This window comes from Podarcis melisellensis, assembly GCF_964234715.1.
Source record: "Podarcis melisellensis genome assembly, chromosome: 14".
NCBI lineage: Eukaryota > Metazoa > Chordata > Lepidosauria > Squamata > Lacertidae > Podarcis > Podarcis melisellensis.
In genome coordinates, this window is record NC_138546.1 from 41,914,479 (window position 1) to 41,929,874 (window position 15,396).

The 15,396-nt window shown below is 43.0% G+C and overlaps 1 protein-coding gene across 1 annotated transcript; it reads right to left on the reverse strand.

Moving 5' to 3' along the window:
* Positions 1-3,898: 3,898 nt before the first annotated feature.
* LYSMD2 (LysM domain containing 2) lies at positions 3,899-14,507 on the reverse strand. Its single transcript, XM_081888799.1, has 3 exons — positions 14,035-14,507; positions 7,445-7,776; positions 3,899-4,786 (listed from the first exon to the last, which is right to left on the reverse strand). Exons 1-3 carry the CDS (start codon positions 14,260-14,262, stop codon positions 4,738-4,740), a joined length of 609 nt encoding a protein of 202 aa, XP_081744925.1. The 5' UTR covers positions 14,263-14,507; the 3' UTR covers positions 3,899-4,737.
* Positions 14,508-15,396: the final 889 nt, after the last annotated feature.

The following is a 15,396-nucleotide window of genomic DNA, read 5'->3' on the forward strand; positions in this document are numbered from 1 at the left end:
TAGGAGCCGGAGTGGTGACAAACAAGCTTTTGCATAATGGGCAGAAAAGAAAGGAGCCTAATTTTGAGTTTAGCGGAGGGAGGCGATAGGGAAGAAATAAGAGTGGGTTTTAAAGAGAAGGATGTGGGATGATGTGCTCGATTGCAAATAGCTATAGGGCATCACTTGAAAGATTTAAGGAAGTGATAGGCAGAGGTGCTATTAACCACAGGATACTAGGTGCAGATAATAGTTTCACTAGTCGTATAGAAAGAAACCGATCTAGCCTGGAGGTGCTGGAAGCAAGAAGCAGAATTTGCTTGCATTTTAGGTGATGAAGGAAGGAGGTAAAGATGACCCCAGGCTTTTTTTCCAACAAGAGAATTAGAGCTGTGTTGGACATTTAGCAAGACTTGTGCTAGAGAAGCAGATTTGCAAGTCCTTAGCATGAAGGTTGTAGCAGAAGCTGTCAAGATGCAGAGAAGTTGTGTGCAGAGGAGGGGGAACAGAGGGATAAAAAGGCAAAGTTCTTTGTGGTTCCTATTAAGGAATAGAGAAAGAGGAGAAAGTAGAATAAAGACTGGTGGAAAACACAAAATGGGTCTCCATGTGTGGCATTTCCTAGATTTGTCAGCCCAGTTGTGTGGAATGGATCCATCCCTGACCTAGCAACGTGCAAGAGCTGGCAGGAAATGGTACATGCCATTGTTCTGACACACACTGGAACACAGGATGCTGCCTTGTACTGAGTCAGACCATCCAGTTCAGTGTTGTCTACTCTGACTGGCAGCACCCCCCCCCCCCCCGGAGATACCTGAGGATGAACCTGGGACCTTCTCCATGCAAGGCAAATACTCTACCACTGAGCATAGTTAACAAGGAGACCACTAAGTGACTTAGCACTGCATTGGATACAACCCAGTGTCTTTTTAATGGCGAGGGAACCTTGCACCAACAACGGCAGGTTCATTTCCCTCTGCTTTTGTTCGGTGCACGGGCTCAGTTAGGCTGCATCAAACGCAACGGCTTTTCATGGCATGAGATGACAATGCAAAGAGGAGGCAGCCTCATTCATCACCCTGCACTGCAGAAGGGCTGTGGCTTGTGTTAAAAGGCCAAAGTGAGCAATTTCGGTCATCACGATTACCACTGCAGATGCCCAATATGGTACCCTGACAATTGAAGGCTTTTGCTATCACAGCATTTTAGTAGCAATTTTCAGACCACAGCTTGCAAGCATTTTCTCTTATCACCTCCATGGAATGAAGTAGGTATCCTGTACATCTCCAGTTGTAATTCCATGCAGCACCATTAATATTTTTTTTTTAACATTCAAAGTATCTTTTAGAATTTAGGTATTTTGAGGTGTCTTCACTATTTAAGACTATGGCTGACGGGCAAATGTAACAGAAGTATACCACATTCACAATACACTTTTCTAATACAATCCTGTTTCTGATACTGTACTTTATTAAATGCTTTACTACAAGATACATTGGCGCAGGTTTTCTTTTTTTTCGTGCATTGCCTCTCTGAAGGCTATGATCCTGTACTGTGGAAATTATTATAGAAGTCTCTGAACATGCATTGGGGGTGGAGAGAAATCTGCCATTTGAGACACATTTTTTGTGAGACACATGTTTTGTGATGCAAAACCTATTTGAAACCTATTCCAACTGATTTCAGAAAGGTGCCAGTAAGAACAGAAATGCTATATCCAAGGATCTGTACAAAATGTGGAAACTGTGACGTGTATCCAATGCTACTCCTGCTTAGAATAGATCCATTTAAAGTGATGGACATAACTAACTTGGGTCCCTTAATTTAAATGGGCCTGCTATGAGCTGAATGCAATTGTCTACAATAGTATGTCTGTCTCCCAGAAATCATTCTGACAAGGAAGAGTTCAGAATCTTTTATTTCAGAAGTCTGCCCAAACCCACACCTGCCACTTAAAAAACGTGGGTGGCGCTGTGGTCTAAACCACTGAGCCTCTTAAGCTTGCCAATCAGAAGATTGGTGGTTCGAATCCCTGCAACCGGGTGAGCTCCCATTGCTTTGTCCCAGCTCCTGCCAACCTAGCAATTCAAAAGCATGCCAGTGCAAGTAGATAAATAGGAAACACTATGGTGGGAAGGTAAATGGCATTTCCGTGTGGTCTGGTTTCCATCACGGTGTCCCCTTGTGCCAGAAGCAGTTTAGTCCTGCTGGCCACATGACGTGGAAAGCTGTCTGTGGACAAATGCCGGCTCCCTCGGCCTATAGAGCGAGATGAGTGCTGCAACCCCATAGTTGTCTTTGACTGGACTTACCCATCCAGGGGTCCTTTACCTTTTTTTTTTTACTTACAAAACCTGCAGAATAGACATACTATTTAAGAACAAAGGGAGACTGCTGGATGAGGCCAGTGGCTAATCTAGTCTAGCATCCTGTTCTCAGTGGCCAACCAGATACCTCTGGAAAACCTGGAAACTCCCCTCCTGTGATTTCCAACAACTGGTGTTCAGATACATTACTGTCTCCGTCCACAAGTGCCATCGATGGCACTCTCCTTCATGAATTTCTCTAGATATGCATGTGAAAGTATTTAAAACACATTTCCAGAGGTTAAAACAAATACGAAAGATGTCGTTCACCCACTGATTTGGGCACTAGGATAATTGTTCTCTTCAAGCTGCATGGAGTTATGAGATGCAAGTAAGTGCATCTCATAACACCCCTGGTAAGTGCAAAACAATTCCACTGGAGGTTTCTCTTTCAAAGAAAGTGAAGAAGCGTTGACAGGAAATCTATAGGGAGAACTTAAAGCGGATTCATTTCACTCCAACGTCAATCCTTATGGCAACAGCTTTCACTGGGCTTGAATAAAAAGGAGCGGGGGGGGGGCAGGGATAGTTGAAATGAAAACCTTAGAACTTTGCAGTTGCTTTTCAAAACAGAACTCAGGGCTGCTGTGAGACACTGAATGGCTGTGTTCCTTCGAAGTATAGAAGTACTGCACTTGATTTTAAATAGGGACATATATTAAACAATTAATTGCATTTATATCCCACTCTTCTTCCCAGGGCAGCAAACACTAACTGGTAAAACAATTAAAATACCGAAAAACAATTCCAATACAGATGCAGACCGGGAAAGCTCTCTGCTTAAAAGGCGTGTTGAAAGAGGGTATGTTTGCTGACATCAATCTGTCTCAGGAGACAATGGAGGATTGCGCCTTTGAGGGTGAAGTCAAGGTTGTAGCAAGCACCTGCTGTGGCTGTAGACACCGATACAGGAGAGACATGCTTTGTTGCAGCTGGGGTAAATGAAGGCATCTGGTTGGGCTGCTGCAGATGCACCATGGTGTTTATTCTCTCTGTGACTGTCTGATATTTGACCGGAGGCAATTCCAAAGGGTAGGTGCCACGACACTGAAGGCCAGATTCCTATATTGTGCAGACCAGACCAGATAAGACAGTGTCTGTAGGAGGCCCTTGCCTGCAGAGCACAATGATCAAATTTATATATAAGGGGTGAGATGATCTTTCAGAATCCTGATCACAAGTCACATGGATGTATTGTAAAGGGATGAGACAAACCTTAAATTATGTGCCCACCAAGGTCCTTATAATTTGTATGCATAGTAGTTCCAGACACAAGCAAATGGTGAGACTTCTATCCATCTTTGCAGTGCCGGTGCAATGAACCGCTGGCAATAGATGGGGCAGAATATTGTAACCTGAAGTTCCCCAACCCTGACATATACAATAGCATCCTCATTCATTTTCCACAACCAAGATATTACATTTCTGATTTCAGTTTTTCAGAAAGCATAAAGAATAAAAAAGCATAATCAATAGATACATTTTTCTTTATGGTCATAAAATTAATGTATTTAAAATAAAGCTGCAGTAGTTAGAAAAAAAGTCAGACACTATGACAGCTTTGGAAATTTTAATACACTCAAATGAAACAGAAAAGCATATTTTTGAAATGTATTTGCAAAGCACCAGACATTCTGTATTTTCTATACAGATAGGCTGAAAAACAAAGACAGTTCACTTTCTTAAAGTGCATTTTGCATTTATTACATGAAAACTACATATATCTGCACACAAGTATCTATGTTTTGAACATTACCCTGACACAAAGAACAATACATTTTTACCAAGGTTCTTCCCTTTGTTTAAAAAAGTCTCCGAGCAAGGTATTGTGCCATACATACTTTAAAATCTCAACTGATTTCCAAAACAGTTAAAACTGGCTCATTTTAAGAACAAATATCTTTCTATACATATTTTTATATCTATATAAAGACACATGTACACACACATGGAGAAAAAAATATTCAGAGCTGTATCCGTCAGCTCCGATATGCACAAAATCTGCATGACAGGCTTATCTATCTCAAGGCTCCATAATAATGACTTTCATCATAAATACTTAATCTTCCTTACACTTTATCTTATAAGTATATACAGCTCTTTCCTAACGATCCTGATTCAGAGTTGTCTCAGGGATATATTTTCATAGCAGAAATACGAAGGCAATTACTAGTTTTGGAAGGATCACTTCCTTTATTAATGTATAGTAAAAGGACATTGGCCTGCAGAAGGCGAAGGTCAAATAATTTTAGTGCAAGTATAGTTAGTGGAGTTACCTATATACGACTTGTAACAAGTACACGATAATAAATCAATCCAAAAGATTTGCTTTTGAATCCTCAGATATTTAGTTCTTTAAGAACAGTTTTGATTCCAGCTCTTCAGTCATCTTCTACTGCTGCTGATAAGAAGTTGCATAGGAGTTTTCCTCATCGTCCTCCCTGCTGAGAAAAAAGGAAGCTTGTGAAAATGTTTCCAGGTGCTTATAAAATTTACTCCACAAAGTAAAGCATTTAAAGAATGTAGCAGAATGGTCATTCCTTGTAGGAAATCTTCACAATTTTCGAGCAGCAATGTATCAAGCGAGCCCACAAGCATTTTGTATACAGTGAGAAGTCTACAGTTGTACCTTAGTTCTCAAACGCTATCCATTCTGGAAGTCCGTTTGACTTCCGAAAACCAAGGTGCGGCTTCCGATTGGCTGCAGGAGCTTTCTGAACTCAATCGGACGTCGCATCAGACGTTCAGCTTCCAAAAAAAGTTCACAAACCGCAACACTTACTTCCGGGTTTGCGGTGTTCAGGAGCCAAAACGTTCGAGTCACAAGGCGTTCGAGAACCAAGGTACGACTTTATATGTTGACTACGTAAAATGAAATAAAATATAATCCCTGCCCTCAGGCTTACAATCTACAAAAACATACCACAAAAGGGAAAAAATAGATCAGTAGCAAATAAGAAATATGCAGATGCAAGTACAACTTCTTAGTTACAAGTTTTTCTAATGACAAGCTGGGGTGAAAAAGTTCCAGGACAGATGGCAAAAGTTGCTAGTCTCTCAGCTGCACTTATGGCATGGGCTTGCAACCTTTCTATTTGTTGCAGCCTTAAGTAGTGACTGCTTCTGGGCAGCAGTTCTTGATACTTTGCACAATTTATTATGGCTTTGCTAATCATGGCAAGGGCAAGGGCAATTAAGTCCTTCCAACAATATTTGAAATCATATTCAGCTACATTAGGAAACTGAATTCTGCTCCCACCTCTACATTCTGGGCTATTTCTATGCTCCCAATGGTCCCATGGAATTATGGCATACATACACCCTGCGTGTATTAAGAAAACATCAAAACATTTAACAAAAGGAAGATGGTTTTGGCCAACAAATAAAATTAAATGAAATTAAAAGAATAAAATTAAATATCTTTCAGCGTCCCTATCGAGCAGAACAAATGTCATTTTTAGAACTATAATTCAAACTTAGCCACCTGCCAAATGGACTGTATCATAGAAAGATGGGGGGGGGGACTGCATTTATCAAAGGAATTGAACTAAATTATTGCAACCTTTCCGCAAAGAGCGTTTTGTTTTACTAAAAGAATTTCTAAAAATAAGCTAAATGCACACCTTTAATTTTTATCAAAATAAAAAAGGCAAAAGTAAAATACAAAGGCACAGAAGAAATAGAACTGTTGCCCTGAGCAAGGAAATAATTACTGTGCATTAACAAAAGGTCAAGAATGAATGAGGCCATAGAGATGCTTGCAAAAATCTGCACTGCTACAGTCTGGAGTGGGAGGGAAAGGAAGAGGGAGGGAGAGCCCTGTCATCTCCCTGAGAAGGGAAGAAAAGGGTGGAAAAGTTTGCTCCTGGCCTTGTTGGTGTGCAAGTTGTATTGGTGCAACTGGCAGCTTCTCAGTAGTGGCACCCACCCTGTGGAATGTTCTCCAATCAGACATCAAACAGATAGTTAGTGTTTTTATTATGTTGGAAGCCACCCAGAGTGGCTGGGGCAACCCAGTCAAGTGGGAAGGGTATAAATAAATACCCTTTATTCTGCTGATTGCCAAAGAATTAATGCTTTTGAATTAAGGTGCTGGAAGAGACTCTTGAGACTGCAAGATCAAACCTATCCATTCTTAAGGAAATCAGCCCTGAGTGCTCACTGGAAGGACAGATCCTAAAGCTGAGACTCCAATACTTTGGCCACCTCATGAGGAGACTCCCTGGAAAAGACCCTGATGCTGGGAAAGATGGAGGGCACAAGGAGAAGGGGACGACAGAGGACGAGATGGCTGGACAGTGTTCTCGAAGCTACCAGCATGAGTTTGACCAAACTGCAGGAGGCAGTGGAAGACAGGAGTGCCTGGCTGCTCTGGTCCATGGGGTCATGAAGAGTTGGACACAACTAAACGGCTAAACAACAACATAAATAAATAAATGATGATGATGATGATGGCTGCTACAATTATCTTAACTGTTGTCTTTTTTATTGAAGGAGGTGAAATGTGCCTGGGAGGAGCTGGGAGAGTGGAGAGGCAATCACAGTAGTTCAGGGTAGGGGGAGGTTTGGTGCGGGAAGGGACACATAGCACAGGCAATTAGTGACTGTGCTGTGTGCCAGCCCTCAGGTCTGCTGTGGCTGCTGCTGTTGAATGGTGGGTTGATTCTGAACAAGTTCTCCCTCATCCATGATCTGATTGTCGATGAGGAGGCCAATCTTATTAGTATTGCTGAGACCAGGGCAGGGCAGGAAGATTAAACTCTGGAAAGGTCTTTGGTCTTTTGTATTTTTGCTTTTCTCAAAGTTTTTAAAAACGGAATTACTTCAGTTCTCTAGGGGTGTGGGTGGGTGTGTAAAATTTTAGCCACTGAGCTGATCAAAGTATCTGGAATTTGCCTAACCAAATCTGTAAAATGGAAGCTCAAATACTAGAATTTAAAGAAAATTCTCAAAATTTTCAGGAAAAATTGTAAACCCTTTCCAACGGTACTGTGCTTTAGTGGGTAACTCTCTGTTTTGTATGCTACTGTTCTAAGTATTATCCACATCAAGCCCTCAAATTGTGTTTAAATAAGCAGACAGTTTTCTTTTTTCTTTACCTGTTATCTTCAGGTTTTAGTTTCCGAGCTGCCTGCTTGGACATCTTGATCTGCAAGTCCAGTCTATGTAGAAAATCTTTGGCAGATAATTCTTCAGGTGGAGGGAGCTGATTGTCAGGCTCTTGAGGACTGGGTGAAGAGTTGTCTTCCTGAACTGTCATTGGTCCATCTTCACAAGAAGAGGGGGTGTCAGCTTCATTCTCTGGAGACTCCAATGAGTTAAGTCCATTAAACAGCAAAGGCTTCTCAGATATAACAGGGATATTCAATGTTTTTCTCAGAAATATACAGTCATTGGTGAACAGTTTATTTGCCCTTTTTATTTGCTCCATCTGAAACAGACATAAAACTATGTTTACTGATTCAAGTAAAGATTGTTTATCAGTTTTCTACAAACAGCTTCATGACACACATTTCCTTCTTAAATGTAATGTCTCGGCAACTTTACCATCTCTTCTTTCAAATATACGCTATAAAATGTATCTTTCAATAATGAAATTAAACAATAAAATATGATCCCTTTGGGCATATTCTCTTATTGGTGCCCCATAATAATGTTTCTTGCAAAAAATAGAAAATAATGCTGCAAAACACAAATTGAATTTAAATGCCAGGCAACCAGGCAAGTTATCTCTCACTCATTCAGCAGATTAATGGAACTGGAAGTCATGAACCAGGGCACCTAATGCAAAATATTCCATGGAACTTGAAAATTAGGGGTCCCAAGAGCTTATCTGACTTTCTAGTTGCCAGCCTTGGTGCCCCTTCCAGCACTTGCTAGAAACAAGTGTGAAAGAGGGCCTTGTCATCTTATTTACATCCCTTCCACTCTCCTTCATTTGCCAGTTAACTCGTCAAGTAATAAACATAAAATATCACGTAACTACAGTGACATTAAAGATGGCATAACTGAAGAGCTGTGGCTCTAACTGCACCACACCATCAGCCATCCAAAAATCCCACGATGGTGTTAGGAAAAGCTTGTAATTAACAGTCATGGAACTAGACTAACCATCAACATGAAGCCCTATGTCCTATTACAGCTGAAATAACAGGTGCCTACCATAGACATGTGAATATTTAAGTTACAGTAAAGGTTTTGGAGACAAACTGTATTTCCAGCTCTAACTAGACAAATAAAAAACCCTGAAATTAAATTGCATTTTCTTTTTTATTTCCATAACTTTATGAAACAGTTTTGTGTTTTTGTTTATTGAAACTGGTTTTTATATATTTTTCACTAACAGGCAACAGTTTCTCCATATATGTGAATCATCTCAAGTAGAGTAGTATCAACCAAGAAACACAATATTTTCTCTGAGGCGTTGTTTTCACTATGGGCTAGCAAGAAAATGTAGCAGCCACAGCGCAGCTTAATAAATAATGCACATAAAGCTATTACGTAACTCAAGATTTTGTTTCCCTTCTGCTTCTCTAGCACATGGCTCAAGAAATATAAAACTTCAAAGGAATTTTTAACATCCTGGTTAAAATGATATCTAAATACAAACATGTTAATTTACACCTATCCCTTAAATCTAAATCAGTAGCTTTCTATTAATCATGCTTGTTAATTTCTGCTTTTCTATATAAATATTGAACCATAGGAATGAGATGAAGCACTACAAATACAGCACTTTAGGTCATATTGTTATTATGAGTCAATAATGGGGACCAGGGACTGAGAAATCATTATAGGTACTAGAATCCAGCACCTGGCTGCATGAGATGCTATCCTGTCATGAGAAAGTTCATCCCACTGTACCAACATGAGCTATCCTCCTGTTTTTATAATCTTCCAATACCTGAACTCTGCAATCTTCTATATAATTGCTACATAAATCTGTTATAAAATTGCAAACTGTTATTAACTATAAACAAAGCACACCTTCTTCTTATCTTATTAAGACAGAAGATCCAAAACTAGAAGCCTTTGCTTTCGAAAAGTTCTAGACCCATAGTTATCTCTAAACAAAGTCCCTTGCGCAATGAGTTTTAATGAAACAACATTTTACATCAGAGATGGGAACTTTTCTTTCTTCAAGGGTCACATTGCCTCATACCAAATGTTTAGAAGCTGCATGCCGAAAGTGGGTGGGATCTGAGGCAGAAGTGGACAGGGTTATTGCTGTAACATCCATCTCCCACTATGTAAAAAACACGGTTTGCTTCCCAGGATAGCATTTTTGGCAGCAGGCTGGTGAGCTAGTTCCTAGCTCTTTCATTAGATGGTTCATTGTCTTGCTGTATGCCATGTAACAGGTAAATTAGTGCACTTATGTGTGTAACTTGACTTTATAATTATATATAAAAACCCCTTACTAGCACGAATGCTTATTTCATAAATATGCTTTAGTAATTAGCTTAGCATATGCAATACTATTAGTAACCCATTCCATTACATCAGTAATTGTCTTATGTCTGATGTACGTTTCCAAGTTTTTCTACCTTCTTCAAGGACAAGCCCAGTGTGAATGTTAGTCCAAGAGTTTGCTGTCTCTAGCAACCCATGAGACTAGCTCAGGATCTCCTTAGAAAGGTTGAAACAACTCCTGGACTCCTGGTAGCAGCACATATTCCAGGAGTTGCACCTAAATCTCCCCAACCACTCTGCAAGGGATTGTTGGGATGCACCTTAAACCACTGTTTCCCAACTGGGGGCCATATGGCCCCTTGGGGGGGCCAGGATATTCCAAGGGGGACACAGGTGAAAATCGCATAAATGGGGGGGGGGGCCTTGGCACGAGGCTAGGGGGCCACAGAGGGAAGTGAGAAGGGAAATATTTTTTTAAAAAAATCCTGATTGGCTGGCTATCCGCAAAAAGTAGCGCTATGTTTTGCCGTGTACTTTTTCTTGGAGCAATCCTGGTTTGTTTCCTCTCAGAACCCCCAGGTCAGGTAAGTGCAGGGGTGGAGTGGCAATGGGTAGGGCTGGGAGAGCAGGAGCTGCTTGTTGCTGCCACCAGTGCTGGGCCAGGTGGTAGCCTGGGCCTGACTCAGCAAGGCGCAGGGTGCAATCCACCCCAGCGCCAAAAGGATCAGGGCCTTTGGATGTTGCCAAGGGGCACAGGGCCTGTTGACAGCGTTGGCCTGGCTCTGCAAGGCACAGAGTGAAATCCACCCCAGCGCCCAGCCAAGCGGAGTCGTCTGGTGCTGCTGACTTGCCTCTAGTAAATAACTGTCTACTCAGAAGAAAGCCACACTGAGTTCAGTGGGCCTTACTACCAGGTAATGCTTTGTGGGGCTATAGTGTTTTGTGTAGGTAGCCAGGGCTCCTCTGGATGACAAAATCTTTCTGCACCAGGTCAGTGAGGACCACTTGCTTTTTAAAATTATCCCTTATATACAGAACTCCCTGTGCACCTTTTGGACTGTATCTGTAGGTTTCCCTCTCTATGTTAAATAACTGGGGTGAAATAAGTGTTGCTTATTTTTTATAATACATGGAAGATGGATCTCCCTCAGGAGGTTCTGGACTCTCCTTCCTTGGAGGTTTCTAAGCAGATGATGGATGGCCACCTGTCATGGATGCTTTAGCCGAGTTTCCTACATTGCAGGGAGTTAGAGTAGATGACCACTGGGGTCCCTTCCAGCTCCATGATTCTATGTTTTTCTGCTTCAACAATATTTCATTATGTTCCTATCATTTAATGTAATTGTATTTTGTATAAATTATAAAAATTATAAATAAAACATGTTCTATTTACAAACAAAACATTTAAATAACTACCTTTCTTCCAGTTGGTTGGGGGGGCATGAGCGTAGCCAGGATTTTTGTTAGGGGAGCAGGCTTTTGTTAGGGGGAACAGAACCTCAGATTTGTACTGATTTGTACTGATTTTTACTTTTGGGGGAAGCTGCCCCCCTGCCCATGGGGGGCCACAGGAAGGAAACAAGATCGGAAAGGAGCCACTGTCAGGAAAAGGTTGGGAAACACTTGTTTGTTTCTTCTCTGAGATATTTCTGCTAAAATGTATTGTCACCCAAAACAACCACTTCACCTTCTTTTGTATCTGGGTGAATCTTTAAATAACTCATACTAAAGAGAAGACATTCGGCCAAGGCAACAAACTGAATCACAGTTCAGTAAGGTTGGGGAAGTGCAACAGTTGTGTAACAAACATCACCTCTCCTGCTACGCAGAGAATCTTCCAATAAAACTTTCTTTACACAGAGCAACATACCTGACCATGTCTTTGTTCTTAAAGCTAGAGGTGCTGGAGCTCAGGTATCTCTGAAAGTCCCTAACCAGTTCCTAAGCTGCTGGCTTTAGTACCTCTTATGATGGTGAAGATACTCTCTTCATGCTGAAAGGTGACCACAGCAGGGCAGCTACACATGAAACATTGACATTTTGTCTGCTGCCCAATTATGTCTTTGGGGGAGGACAGTAGACCAATGTAGAGAATCTGCATTGCGTTCAGAAGGTCCCAGGTTCAATCCCAGGCATCTTTAGGTAGAGCTGGTAAAAGCTCCTACCTGAAATCCTGGAGAACAGCTGCCTCTCACAGTAGAGATTACTGAGCCTAGATGGACCAATGCAGTGAATCAGCATAAGGCACTTCCCTGTGTTCTTACAACTTTAGTGCTAAAGACAGATGTGCTAGAGTTCCAAGCACATCTGTCTAGATTCTAGCAGCTCTTCCAGCTCAACATCTGAGGTGCCATCTACAGATATCCATGTTGGGGGGGACGGGACATGAGGACACTGCACAGATTCAAAGGAAAGCATTTTTCTCACATCAATCACAGATGCCTGAGGGGCAATTTGTAGTGGGAGCCCCTCTACACATATTCAGAGTGAATTGTTCTCCTTTTATCTGTCACAGGTGCCTCAGGAGCTATCTGTAATTATTGCAGGGGAAGAAGAGAAGGCAGGCCCTCTGTACATACTTCTTATCACTCACAGATGCCCCAAAAGCTGACTTGGGTTACTGGGCTGCATACCTATTGCACAAGTATTGTCCACATATCAATCTCAAATGCCTAAGGGGCTTCGAGTTATTGGGAGGAGAGACGAAAGGCCCTCTGTACATGCTCAGACAAACATTCTTCTGTCAGTCACAGATGCTTGGGGCTCAGCACACCCGCAAAGAGAAGCACTCTCTTCATATCAAGCACAGATGCCTGAGGGACTAGCAGAGCCAAAGGGCAGGGGGAGGGGGAGAAAAGCCTTCTGTACATGTTTATAGACTACATCAGTCACAGATGTCTGGGGATCTATCTATAATTAGTTTGAGGAGGAGGAGGAAGGCCCTCTCTGCACAAATATAAAATTGGGGGGGGGGGAATCTGGCTTACTAGCAATACAATGGTACCTTGGGTTACATACGCTTCAGGTTACATACACTTCGGGTTAAAGAACCCAGAAATAGTGCTTCAGGTTAAGAACTTTGCTTCAGGATGAGAACAGAAATTGTGCTCCGGCGGCGTGGCAGCAGCAGGAGGCCCCATTAGCTAAAGTGGTGCTTCAGGTTAAGAACAGTTTCAGATTAAGAACGGACCTCCGGAACGAATTACGTACTTAACCTGAGGTACCACTGTACATGTGAAAAGAGTCTAGGGACCAAGACTTGAACCAATGGCTTCAAGTTACAAGAAACACTAAACACCAGGAAGAACTTTCTGACAATAAGAGTGGTTCGACCGTGGAATGGTCTCCCTCAGGAGGTTGTGAACTCTGCCTCATTGAGAGCCAGTGTGGTGCAGTGGTTAAGAGCGGTGGACTCATAATCTGGGGAACCGGGTTCTAGTCTCCGCTCCTCCACATGCAGCTGCTGGGTGACCTTGGGCCAGTCACACTTCTCTGAAGTCTCTCAGCCCCACTCACCTCACAGAGTGTTTCTTGTGGGGGAGGAAGGGAAAGGAGAATGTTAGCCGCTTTGAGACTCCTTAGGGTAGTAATAAAGCGGGATACAGTGGTACCTCGCAAGACGAATGCCTCGTAAGACGAAAAACTCGCAAGACGAAAGAGTTTTTCGTTGTTTGAGTTGCTTCGCAAGACGAATTTCCCTATGGGCTTGCTTCGCAAGACGAAAACGTCTTGCGAGTTTGTTTCCTTTTTCTTCAAACCGTTAATACCCAGGGAATCCGTGCTTCGCAAGACGGAAAAACTCGCAGAATGAAAAAACTCGCAGAACGAATTAATTGCGAGGTACCACTGTATCAAGTCCAAACTGCTCCTCCTCTTCTTCTTCTTCATTGGAGATTTTTAAGCAGAGGTTGGATGGCCATCCGTCATATAGGCTTTGGTTTAGATTCCTGCATTGCAGGGGGTTGGACTAGATGACCCTGGGGGTTCCTTCCGACTCTACAATTCTACGCTTCTAAGTGTACTCTTCCTAACACTCACATATGTCTGAGAATCCAGCAGATCACTGAGAACGTGGGGGGCACTCTGCACATGCTTCAGATAAAGGGGGGCCGCTCGTTTTCGCTTATCCATCCCGCAATTACTTCTTCTTCTGGGAACCCCCAGAAGAAGACGGCACTCTGCACATGTTCAGGCGCTTCCCCCCCCCAACCCGCGTCCTCTTACCCATGCCTATAGCAAGGACGCCAGCGACCCTGCCGGCCCAGCCATCACCTACCGTCACGCCGTACTTGAGCGCGATGCCTTGCAGGGTGTCGCAGGCGCTGATGCGGTGCTCGACGTAGCGCTCGGCCAGCGGCGCCGCCACGGTGGCCGTGCTCCCGTACGAGCGGGTCTTGGTGCGCGCCAGGCTGAGGGACAGCTCGGCCTCCGTCTCGGACGCATCCGGCCCGGGAAGCGGCTCCTCCCGCAGGAACAGCCCGGGCACCGGCAGGAACTCCGCCATGGGCCTTTTTTCTCGCGCGCTCTCTCCCTCTCAGCGCCTGGCGGGCGACGCCGGGATTCGCCGCCGCCGCCGCCACATCCTCCCTCCCCTCAGCTTTTCCTGAGGAGAAGGCCGGCTGCCAGGTCGCCCGGAGCAACGGCCTCCTCCTACGCGCCTGCGCACCAGGAAAACTGAAGTGTGTGTGCGCGCGCGCGCGTGTGGAGAAAGTTCCCTCTCAGCGAAGGTCTCCGCTCCGCAACCGACCCCGCCGTCTGCGCGTGCGGGCAACCGCCGGCGCATGCGCCGATCCCGCTAGCGCGCCAAGTCGAGGCGAAGACGGTTTGTCCCTCAGGCCAACCGCCGCCACTGGCGCGTGCCAAGTTATGGTCGTTGCTCTAACCGCCTCCCTCTTATTCAGTGGGGGCCATGAACTCGATTAAAATACACGGGAGTAAGGGGAAGGGGCGTTTTTCTTATCAATTCCTCCAATTATCAATTCCTCCAAACATTATTATGAATGCTATTAATAATTATTAACATTAAACATCATTATTAATTCCTCCAAAGCATCCATATTGCTTTTTTTGACAGCTCTTCTGACTCTGTCCTTTGCTTTAGGGAAGCTTTTAATGTTTAATAGGTTATTGTATTTTAGTGTTTTGTTGAAAGCCGCCCAGAGTGGCTGGGGAAACCCAGCCAGATGGGCGGGGTATAAATAAATTATTATTATTATTATTATTATTATTATTATTATTATTATTATTATTATTCTACATCCATAGTTTCTCCCTTGTCATCTAAAATTATTGTTGCTGCCAGGATGCCAAAATGCAGCCGTTAAGAGGCCGCGGCAATACTACTCTCAGAAGCAAGTGTACAAAACTATATTTTTAAAAATGCACAACTTGCAGACTTGATATTTAGAATAAGAGAACAAGGAGAACATACGTTTAAAGAAGACTGGCAAACGTTTGTTGGCCATATGGGGAATAATTGTGTACTGTACAGCTGAAAACGCTGGCAGCATTAAGATAAATTCAACTGTAAATAATTTTTGATGGATGTAATAATGGAAAACCAATTGGTGTAGTTTTTATAAAATACACAGGGATTTGTGATATGTAAAATGAACCATGGAAAGAGAAGAAGGGAAGA

What these genes read in the sequence shown, in the direction of transcription:
- LYSMD2 (XM_081888799.1), bottom strand. Translation starts at nt 14,262, where the DNA reads ATGGCGGAGTTCCTGCCGGTGCCCGGGCTGTTCCTGCGGGAGGAGCCG. An exon ending in CGCTCAAGTACGGCGTGACG is followed by an intron (nt 7,777 to 14,034) that starts GTAGGTGATGGC and finishes TGTCTGTTTCAG; the next exon opens with ATGGAGCAAATAAAAAGGGC. An exon ending in CTAAAACCTGAAGATAACAG is followed by an intron (nt 4,787 to 7,444) that starts GTAAAGAAAAAA and finishes TTTTCTCAGCAG; the next exon opens with GGAGGACGATGAGGAAAACT.